Source organism: Sapajus apella, unplaced genomic scaffold (genome assembly GCF_009761245.1).
Source record: "Sapajus apella isolate SASKATOON/1434 unplaced genomic scaffold, GSC_monkey_1.0 scaffold16, whole genome shotgun sequence".
In the NCBI taxonomy this organism is placed as follows: Eukaryota; Metazoa; Chordata; class Mammalia; order Primates; family Cebidae; genus Sapajus; species Sapajus apella.
In genome coordinates, this window is record NW_022436956.1 from 1,167,943 (window position 1) to 1,179,019 (window position 11,077).

The window sequence follows — 11,077 nt, forward strand, 5'->3', positions numbered from 1 at the left end:
GGCCCCCACAGCCTCAGCAGTGGAATGTGAGGTCTCCAGCCAGGAATAAAGACACCCCAGCCCGCAGTAGGAGGTCCCTCCGAAAGACCCCTCTGAAAACAGCCAACTAAAACAGCGCATCCCCACCAGTGTCCAGGAAGCCAGGAGCCCTTGAGGAAGCAGTCTCGTGTCCTCCGTGTGGAAAGGCAGCTGGATCACTTCCCACAGCCCTTGGGCAGTGCTTTGCTATGGGACACGAGAGCTCCTCCTCCTCAAGGGCCTGGCACTCACCTGCGCTTGGCCGGCCAGCCTTTTCTATTCTCTGTATGATATACATGGTTAAACACTGTAAAATCATAGAGACGTGCCAGATTTAGAAGCCTTATCTATTTAATATAACTTTATTCCATTTGAAAGCGTCAAGTCCATTCAGGTAAGCTATGTAATCTGATCTGTAAGGAACACAACTTCAGCTTTCTTTTATATAAATCAAGCCTCTGTTAACGTGTTTGAATTCCTCATAGTACATATTTTCCCATCTGTAATGACCAAATTTTGATTCTAAAATTTTTTCTATTTATAATTGTAATTTTTTACAAAAAGTGTACAGCTTTCTAAAAGTAATAAAGCTTTAGCATAAATACAGCCTTCCAGTAGTCAATAGAACTTAGTTCTGTCTTTAGAACAGAGCTCTTATTGGTAAACATTTTAATTTTACATTAAAGCACGTAAGAGGAATGAAACCAAATCTTTCCTGTTAGGAAAAAGAAATGATTGTCCTGAAGGGCAGCTCATCCGCCCACCTGCTTCTGCGCCCACAGAGAAGCCATGTGGTTTCTGTAACAGGCATAAACACCATCCCTGCCTGGGAAAAAATGACTGTGGCCTTCCTGAGAGCGGCACTGAGCCGATTTGTGCAGCCCTCTGCTAAGGGGTGCTCCAGTGATGAGGGAACGACTTGAGTCTCTTCTATTAGGACCATCGCAGTTGGTTTGACTTCTTAATCCTAGTATTACAAAAGCAAAAGTACAAAGTGATTTTGTGCATTGGTTGGTTTTGGGGATGGAATGCCACTGAGCTCCGCCCACTGCCATCCCACGTGGGAACTGTGACACAGGTGGACTAGGTGGTGGCGGGCACCGCACTGCTCTGGAGCGCACAGGCTGACCTACTGCCCAGGCACTGACTTCCCTCATGGATAGGTCGTAGCATTTCTCGTGTACATGCCTAACCACCGAGATGCTAGGAAGAAGAGACAAACTCAATGTAAGAGCAAACAAGAAAGAATGAAGCGATGTTTGGGGTTTTTTTAAGTTTTTATAAATGAGGTTAAACAAATACCAAATTATAGGTGTGTTAGTACAAGTCTGTAATATCTATGTACAGCAACATCCATCCCAAAGGCAGAGTCACAGCCTCGTATGGGCCTTGCGTCGAGTCACATTCATATCTTACAATACATGAGTGTTCCTCTTCTGTCTAGTCTCAGTTATAGGCAACTACTTCCCAGACTCCACTTTCACGTCTCTCTACTTCGTCAGACCTGGTTCCCATGGCACTAGTGTAGAAGGTTTTAGGGTATCAGAAGAGGGGGCAATAAGGCTACCCTCTCAGTATGACAACCAAGAAGGAGGCTGGAGTGTTATTCCCCCACACTGAGGGTGGGGAGACATCCCTGTCCACCGAGGTGGCAATGGAGGAAACTTGCATGCTCAGCATCCAGGATGCCGTGCGGAACATGCCACGGAGCACTGAGCCACTGCTGGGGCACTTCCTCCCTCTGCCAGGAGGCCTGTGGCAAAGGGTTTCACATAACTACAAGAAGTCAACATAGTCTCATGTATGCAGTTAAAAAAAGCTGTCAACGTATAAAAAACTCAAGACACTGGAGGCTGAACGACCAGGTGACTAGTGAGAGGCACCCTTCAGGCACACAGTGGAGTGAGGGGCTCCTCCTCAGCGGCTCCTTGCTTCGGAGCACTCGGGTCCCGAGTCCAGCACGGCAAGGCATGCGAGGCTGAGAACACCTGCTCTTGAAGAACTCAGGCTTCGGAGGGATGTTTCCCCACAAACTGAGCAGTGTTTCCGGCAGATGAAACATTTTAAATCAAAATTAGAAAACTGCTTTTGATTCAGGCGTTTCATTTTCCTCACTCCCAGGCCTTTCACCTGCCTGTACCACCTGAGGTTCTTCAAAGGCTGGACTGGCCGCCACTTCACAATGGTTTGTTATGAAATGACAGAACCTGTGGTGTCTGCGTGCTTTCTCTGTGGCAAAGAGGAACAGTGGAATCTATTTTTAAAATATTGTATTGACAGACTTGAATTTGCAATTGCCTTTGGTCTTAGTCTTAATAATTAAAACAAACTTTAAAAACAATAGCAGTGGAAGCTGTATTTTGTAAGCCATCCATAACCAAAAAGGTCTGTTATGGGAGCCCAAAGCTGGGAAACTACATGGAAGACACCAGTGTCCCTGGAGTGCCCACCTTAGCGCTGTACTGGATGAAGCGGGGGCCACAGGAGAAAAGCTCACGGGGGCACGGCCAGGCTCAAAAATGCCTGAGCCTCCTGGCAGACAGCAAGGCAGTGCTGAGCTAGAGCAGGGGTGCCTGGCGCAACCCCAGGAGCTGACTGGCGTCTGTCTCTGTACATCTGAGGCCTCTGGGTAGCCTCTGGGTACACTGCCCTGGTCATCTCAGGAAGAGGCAGTTCAAAGCTAACCTGGGAGGTTTCTTTTGGAGAGATGCAAACTGATTTCAACATTGCTCAACTATAATTTTTAAAGGTTTCCTAAGCAACAATAGTTTGATGTGTAGACAGCCTAAGTTCTCTTGTGAAAAAGGCTAAAACTTATGTGAGAAAAGGAACATCGCAGTAAGCCTCCATGAGAGGATTCCTTGGGTAAAATACTCTTAATTATTGATATTTTCCAATTTAACACTAGTTCCACTTGGAACTTCTACCTTAAGTTGAACTCTTTTAAAAAAAATAGGTTATTTAACATTGTATGACAATGTATTTACAGTTTAAATAGAAATTTTCTTTTCAATAATCAAAATACATCCTTAGCAAAAATTTAGATGTAAAATTTTATAAAATAAAGACCCATAGAAAAGCACATTTCAGTACCATTTCAGACTTAGCCTAAGACGAAGGTTTTCCTTAAATCCTGACACCCTGTTGGACAAGCAGGGTTCTTCAGGCAAGATCCCTCTTCAGCAAGCAATTTACCTTCCCAATTATGGTTGTTTTTATAAAATGCTGATCCAAAAAGCTTCTCCACAACGGGCACTGCAACACTGATCAGCAGAGCCTTTGAGAAGAAACTGCGGTGGCGTGTACGGGCTGATGAAGTAAGGCCGCTGCCTAAGAAGCCTTTTGTGGGTTCCCACCAGGACGCGCTCACTGCTGGTGCCGCACTGCCACCTTTCCATCTCACAGGGCGCTGTCCAGGCTTCACAAGACCCAGCACAGGAGCATTTATGTGTGAGCACGCTCTTGAAGATCACCCTAATACTTGTGTGGGAATCAGGCCAGAAACCCAACTCAGTAAACGCACGCAGTTTCTCTTCCTTTGTTTACATTTACGGTGTCCACCTTGAGGAGAATCCTTTTATTCATGTGGCTTGTTAGAGTAAAAAGAGTAGTGGTCAACTTTGGCCAAAACAAAAAGCTTCTGAATGAGTGTCTAGCTTTGTCCAAGTGCACTCGGCTCTCGCTGCCTTGACAGGAGTTTATAGTAGAGGTATGTGCATGTGTGCTCTTGGCCACACTGCGGCTCTCAGATCAAAAACGATGACTTGTGTCTGAAGTCGCCCTGCAAAGCCAACACAAAGTTAGAGCCATCAAGGGGCCTGGTGGCAAGAGAAAAAACACTAAGTCTAACATGAGCTAAATACAAATCAAATAATCATTCTTTAAAAGTACAATCACTAGCGCTTGCAAAGCACAAATCCCGTTAGTATGTGTGTTACTGTGAAGAGGCTGAGGAGCGCAGGAGCTGCACGAGCACTCAGAAATCCTCCTAGGAGACCCACACGGTTTCCAAGGAGGAATGCCGTTTTTCCTGCTGGATTCACCTAGATTTCCGGGTTTACTAAATCATTACCTCCTCATCAGTCCTGATGTAGTTAACTCCATCTGCTTTCCCTGGGTTCTTGTAACTGTGAGGAGAAGAGGGCAGTTTAACAACAGGGTCGTGATATCATTGCCAGCTTGCACTTCCCTTTTTTCACAGAGGCAGGCTCACCTTTCTCCATCCTGTTTACTGCTGATGAAGTAGCCACGTCTGTATGCACAGCAGATGCCCAACGTGATCAGGGCCAGCACAGCAAGGACAACCAGAACCCCCCCAATAATTCCGCCAATGTTCAGGTCATCTGAAGAAAAGGAGGTTTGGGGAAAGCCATGATACACACTATCTGTTCTTTAAAAGGACCCTGACCCTGCTGTGCCTCCTTCCTTCACTCCAAACCCACTTGCCCCCACCCCCTCGGGCCTACCCAGCTAGAAGAGAGAACACTTACAATCTTTCCAGCCTAGAACATATAGGACACCATAACTCCTAACATCACATGTAAAAAGTACTGAGACTTCTACAGTTGAAATGCAGTTACACTGAAAACTACTAAAATGGGCTTGGTATTGGAGGCTTAAAGATCCTTGGCTGAACGCCTGAGAACCTAATTTATGGAGAAAATGCTTATAACGACAAGATTAGGAGCCAGGATCCCAAGGGAGAAAACATCCCTAATTTCCAGGGTCTCCCTTTGTTGTGGATTGCTGGGGAAAGTTGGTTTCAAGCCCTATTAGAAAGTAAAAAATGCTAGGTAAGAACTTGGGCTTTGTCTCCACTGGCTGCCTGACCTCCGATCTATAAGCTCAGAGCCCTTTTCTCATGACTATATACTGGGCAAAGGCACTGGGTCACCTTCATATGGGGCTCTGGCAGCTGTTTCCTTTAGGCAAGCAACACATGGAAAACTATGCAGGGAATTTATCAACAAGAGCCAAGTAAATTGGAAGTTTTTAAAAACTCTCTGTATTGGTTCTCAAATATGAATGCACACTTAAAAATCAACTTGCAATTTTTTTTTTTTTTTTTTTGAGTCTCGCTCTGTTGCCTAGGGTGAAGTGCTGTGGTACAATCTTGGCTCACTGCAACCTCTGCCTCCAAAGTTCAAGTGATTCTCCTGCCTCAGCCTCCCAGGCAGCTGGGACTACAACAGGCGCCCACCTCCACACCTGGCTAATTTTTGTATTTTTAGTAGACACAGGGTTTTGTCATGTTGGCCAGGCTGGTCTCGAACTCCTGGCCTCAGGTAATCTTGCCTCAGCCTCCCAAAGTGCTAGGATTACAAGTATGACCCACCACGCCTGGCCATGCAATTTGATTTTATAATGTCAATTCTCAAGTTTCATCACTAAAATGTCAGTAGGCTAGAATAGGTCTGGGGCAAAACTTGAGGAGAAAACACCCTAAAGCAGAGTTTCTCAGATGGGACGGATGAGAAGAATCACTTGGAATGCTTGTCTTACACAAAAACATTTGTAGCATATGTCTGAGGTAGGCTCGCACCTGTAAGTGAAACAGTGATTCCAAATGGTTATCACCAGGCAGTTTTGGAAAACACTGCTCTGGGGATAGCTGCAAATAGGGAGGGAGGGAGGGATTCAACAAAAGCTCCTGGCTAGGCACGGTGGCTCATGCCTGTAATCCCAGCACTTGGGGAGGCTAAGGTGGGAGGACTGCTTGAGGCCAGGAGTTTGAGACCAGCCTGGGTGACATAGTGAGATCCCATCTCTATAAAAATGAAATTAGCTGAGCACAGTGGTATGTGCCTGTTGTCCCAGCTACTCGGGAGGCCGAGATGGGAGGATGGCTTGAATCTGGGAGTTTGAGGCTATAGTGACCTGTGATTGCACCACTGCACTCCAGCCTGGGCAGCAAAACAAGACCCTGTCTTTTTTTATTTATTAAAAAAAAAGCTCCCCAAGTGATCTGGACACATCCTATCTGTTCCCAGCCTCCTCTCAATACCCCCCGCCCCACCTTTAGGGGAACCAGAGCCCTGAGATAATATCTCTGGGGGCTAAAGCTCTGTCTGCAGATAAAATGACTAGAGCTAAAATTCTGTCAGTTTTCTACAAAATGATAATAACTGGATAAAATTCTGGAGACCTCTAAACTGATGGGAAAATATTAAATTTGAAATGTTCTATTCACTTCCCAGTCTTGTGATGAAACCTTTTGAAAAAGAGACTCACAGACTTCCATCTCCTGCTCCTCACACCTGGCTGAGCCTGCGTCATTGGAAGCAATGCAGTAATACCGCCCAGAGTCGTCCTTGTGAACAGCACTGAACACCTGTTTCAGGGAATGACAAGTAGATAATTGGGCCAATCACAAGGCAGACTTCTGAGGGCACATCTACCTGGGTCCAGAACGAGGTTGCTTTTGACTTCCCCGTGGCTTCCCCGGCACTGTGCATGTTCCTCCCTGATCCACTGCCTGATACCTGCTGAGAGCTCCCCAATGACCAATCCCCTTGGGACTGGAGACACCAAAGCCTGGCAACATCCAGGATGTGAGGTGGATCCTTGCTTTTATTCTGGTAAAGGGGCTCTTCGACAATGACTGCTTCTCAGACAACATTTTGGCCAAATGAACACACAGGGCCCTATTAAAATCTGTCTGATGACCACGTGGAGCTGGAAAGTCCACAGACCAGAAGGTACCTCCAAGAGAGAACCACATGTAGTAAAAGCCTGGTGTGGTTTGCTGGCCAGGTCACTGTGTCCAGCTTGTTTCCTTTCCTCTCCCACCTCCCACCACCACCAACACTGGGTTATCTTGAAACAAATTCCAAACACCTTCTATCCATAAATACTTCACTATGTATCTCTAGAAGACCTGGACTGTACAAATCACAGCCACAGAACCTTTACCATGCCTAAAGCAATTAACAATTGCTTAACAGATCACCAAATATGAGCTAGTAATCGAATTTCCCTGGTTGTCTGATGACTTTTACAGTTGATTATCCAAATTAGGACCCCAGTAACATTTTTAATATCCCTCTTCAGTCTCAATCTACGGTTTCTTTCTCTTCCTTATTTTACCCCCTAAGAATGTATTTGTTTACATTCTTAGGGGATAAAAAGGAGGAAGGCTCACTCTTCCTGTAGAATCACTAACATTCTAGATTTTTAGCTCCTGTCTTATCAAGAGTTTCACCATCTCTCCTAATAACTCTTCTTTCCACAATAAGCATCAATTGCCCCAACGAAAACATCTCCATCCTCACCTCTTGGAAGAGAGCTTACCAGAGTGCCTGTTTCAGAGTTTAGGTGGAAAGACGAATTGCGGAATCTGGGATTGGCTCTGGAATCCGTGGGCAGCGGCACATCATTGCGATACCAGCTGTAGTGAGGCCGGGGGTGGCCCTCACCCTCCTGGCAGTGCAGCGTTGCCATCTTGCCTACTGGCACAGCTTTTGGCACTCTACAGACAGGGGTCACTGGCTTCACTGTGGGAAAAGAAGCGGGTGGTGTTTAAGATCTCAGCGACAGGGCTCCATTCTTATTAAAGCCCACAAGAAATCAGCTCCAAAGACAAGAAAGCCAATCGAGGCGTGCCGCACCACTGCCGTTCCCAGGATCCCATCTGCAGACTGACCCTCCACCGCTGCACGCTGCCCTCCCGTGTGTGAAGGCGCCTCCCCTAGAAGGTGGAAGGAAGTGGCAGGAGCTTCACTCCCTTCTCAGCTTCTGTCCCAGCTCAGGCAGTCTAGCTCTCAGCAGTGCTCTCCCTAAGCCATGTGAACCCCTCAGGGATATAGTTCTGGACGGAAAGAAACCAAGATACAACCGATCTCTTGCATCCCATGGCTACGGACTCACGAGGCCTGAAAAGGGCAGAGATGTCTCACCTTTGCATGAGCTCCTACCTTGCACGGTTAACTCGATCATAATCTCATCGATTTCCTTGCGGTCATTTCGAGCAACCACCTCACAGCGATAAAGGGCTGAGTCTGTCCGTGTCACATTCCAGATCTTCAGGGATGTCTTCCCCAGTATTTCTGCACGACCTACCAAGACTCCTAGAGAAAAGACAGGAGGCACTAAAAAACTCTTTAAAGATATCTCTGCCACTTGAAGAGTGTGGTTTCTAGAGCCAGAACTGGATGCCACAGCAAGGAAGACTGCAGAGCAGTTTTTGTTTCTATTGCTGTGTAGAGAAGTGAACTCCCTGAGGACGGGAACCAGGACCTATTACTATCTGTAACCTAAGCACCAAAAATAGTTCCTGCTGTGCAAGATGCACTCATTACACGCGTCTCTTTCGTTAAAGCCAAGAACCTCACATTCTCTTCCTCACTGCCAGGAAGGACCACCCATAAAACACACACACACACACAAAAAAACAAAAAACACCATTTGAGAAACAACTCATGTTCCATAAATGATGCTGAGATAGCTGTGTATCCACATGCAAACACATGAGATTGAACCTCTCCCTCACTCCATATACAACAAAGACCTAACACAGGAGTTAAAACTAGGCTGGGTGCGGTGGCTCACGCCTGTAATCCAGCACTTTGGGAGGCCTAGGAGGGCAGAGGTCAAGAGATTGAGACCATCCTGACCAACATGGTGAAACCCAGTCTCTACTAAAAACACAAAAAGTGGCTGGTGGCATGTGCCTGTAGTCCCAGCTACTCGGGAGGCTGAGGCAGGACAATCACTTGAACCCGGGAGGCAGAGGTTGCAGTGAGCAGAGATTGTAAAATAGAGCGAGACTCCGTCTCAAAAAAATAAACAAGAAAACAAAAGAAGCTATAAAACTCTTAGAAAAATGCATGTGCATTAAATCCCTCATGACCTTGGATTAGGCAATAGTTTCTTAGATATGACACCAAAAGCACAAGCACATACTAGAAACAGTGACAGTGGACTTCATCAAAATTAAATACATTGTGCTTCAAAGGACAAAAGCAGGTGAAAACACAATCCACAGAATGGGAGAAATATGTGCAAATCACAAATCCAACCTAGCATCCAGAATATATATAAAGAATTTACAATTCAGTCATAAATAGACAACCGAATTAGAAAACTGGACATAAGGCTAGGTGCAGTGGCACACACATGAGGTATCAGCTACTCAGAAGGCTGAGGAGGGAGGATTACTTGAGCTTGGGAATTCACGTCTAGCCAGTGCAACATAGTGAGATCCTGTTTCTAGAAAAAAAAATTATTTTTAAATGGACATAAAACTTGAACGGACATGTCTCCAAAGAAAATATACAACTAAGACCCTCAACATCATTAGTCATCAGGAAATGCAAATCAAACTCATAAGACATCACTTCAGACCCACTAAGATGGCTGGAATTTACAAAGTCAGACAATAGCAATTGTTAGTAAGGATGTGGGAAAATACAGTGGGGGCAGGAATGTAAACTCATAAAGCAGCTGTGAACAATGCTCTGTCAGTTTTGTAAAAACTAAACATGCAACTACTCTAAGACCCAGCAACTGTACTCTTGATCATTCATCCCAGAAAAATGAAAACCTAGGTTCACACAAAAACCTGTAACCAAATACTGCTAGCAGCATTACTGATAACAGCCAAGGGCCGGGCGCTGTGGCTCACGCCTGTAATCCTAGCACTTTGGGAGGCCAAGATAGGTGGATCACCTGAGGTCAGGAGTCAAGATAATAGCCAAAAAGTGGAAACAACCCAAATGCACATCAACTGAATGGATCAAATAATGATTAGTATCTACAATGGAACATTATTCAGCCATGAAAGGAAATGAAGTACTGACACATGCTGCAACACAGATGAACCCTGAAAGCATGATACTGAGGGAAAGACGCCAGCCATGAAAGACTATGATGTCTATGAAGTGTCCAGAACAGGCAAATCCATAGAAACAGCAAGTAAAATCAGAGCTGCCAGGGACACGGGGAGGAGGACTGACTGCTGATGGGTATGGGGTTTCTCTGTGGGATGATGAGAATGTTCTGGATTTTGATAGCGGTGGTGGCCGCACAACCATGTGAATAGACTAAAAACTCCTGAATTGTACACTTTAAAAGGACAAGGCCTGTGCAGTGTGAATTACAGCTCAATAAAAAAAATGTTTAAACATAAGACACAACAACACCTTCAAAGAAGCAGGAAGAACCTGCAGAACAACAAATTCAGAAGGAGTTAGGAAAACACAACACAAAAGAGTAGCAACTACTTATCACTAAACCTGACGAGTGCTGCCCAGGACACGAAGGGCCTGCCATGATACACTAAGAACAGCATAGATGCTTCTGATGGAGCAGAGACATTGGCAACAACGTTTTCTAATAAGCTTTGATATACAGCCATCCATTGGTAGAGAATTTGAGCCTCTACCGTGTAAGAAAGGGGTAAATAAACCCCACCAGGGTGCTCCAGGTGCAGCCCCGCACTGAGGCAGGGAAGAGGCCAAGGAGAGCTGCACCCTCCTGAGCCCGTGCATTCTCTGTGGGAAACAGTCTCCCTCGGCCTTCCCACTCCTGTGGCTAAGAGCAAAATGTTTAATCCCCAGAAAAGGAAAGCTCTTTAGGAATTTCTCACCTGGTTCTGCTGATGCTCTAAACTACATGCTCAGGGTTTAGCAGGGTCAGCCTGAGTAACCAAAGAAAACAGATTTATGTTCTGAGAAGAACATTTTCATCACTCCAAAAATAAGACGCAAAGGAGGGACTTCATGTGAGTGGGCAGGAAAACTCTTCTGTGGAGACTCAGGCTCCTGGCGACATTGAGAACTCAAAGCAAGACCGTGTTGGAGCTGTTTCCACAAGTCCCTCTCAACTCGCAACTTCCGTGAGAAGTCCACAGGCTCCGACTGATGTGCCAGCCTGCAGGGAACCTCCTCCTGCTGCTCCGCCCTCCTGTCAGAAAAAGGGGGCCATGCTCCTCTCTAGCCACCTGCCTGCTAACCGAGTCCCAGCAGGCCTCCCTCGAGTCTCTCTGCCTGCCCCTCATCCCCCTGCTGGACCCTGCGGAGGGCCCCTGACTGCGGCCTCCGCTCTGACTTCTGCCGCCCCC

General features: G+C 46.1%; 2 protein-coding genes across 4 annotated transcripts in view; one reads left to right on the top strand and one right to left on the bottom strand.

Moving 5' to 3' along the window:
• NCAPD3 (non-SMC condensin II complex subunit D3) overlaps nt 1-2,971 on the top strand; it is a 79,684-nt gene extending 76,713 nt beyond the window's left edge. For 2 of the 3 annotated variants that reach the window (XM_032284930.1, XM_032284929.1), the window contains exon 35: nt 2-627. In XM_032284930.1, the coding sequence (XP_032140821.1) occupies nt 2-110 (109 nt within the window). In that variant the 3' untranslated portion in view covers nt 111-627. Of the gene's footprint in view, nt 1; nt 628-2,403 lie in introns of those variants that run through there. The other variant, XM_032284931.1, reaches the window with a different exon arrangement.
• Nucleotides 1,277-11,077, bottom strand: part of JAM3 (junctional adhesion molecule 3) — a 94,988-nt gene continuing 85,187 nt past the window's right edge. Inside the window, exons 6-11 of the mRNA XM_032284932.1 lie at nt 7,932-8,084; nt 7,309-7,511; nt 6,250-6,349; nt 4,232-4,361; nt 4,091-4,145; nt 1,277-3,799 (exon numbers count right to left, since the gene is read on the bottom strand). Of these exons, the coding sequence (XP_032140823.1) occupies nt 3,764-3,799; nt 4,091-4,145; nt 4,232-4,361; nt 6,250-6,349; nt 7,309-7,511; nt 7,932-8,084 (677 nt within the window). The 3' untranslated portion in view covers nt 1,277-3,763. The remainder of the gene's footprint in view (nt 3,800-4,090; nt 4,146-4,231; nt 4,362-6,249; nt 6,350-7,308; nt 7,512-7,931; nt 8,085-11,077) is intronic.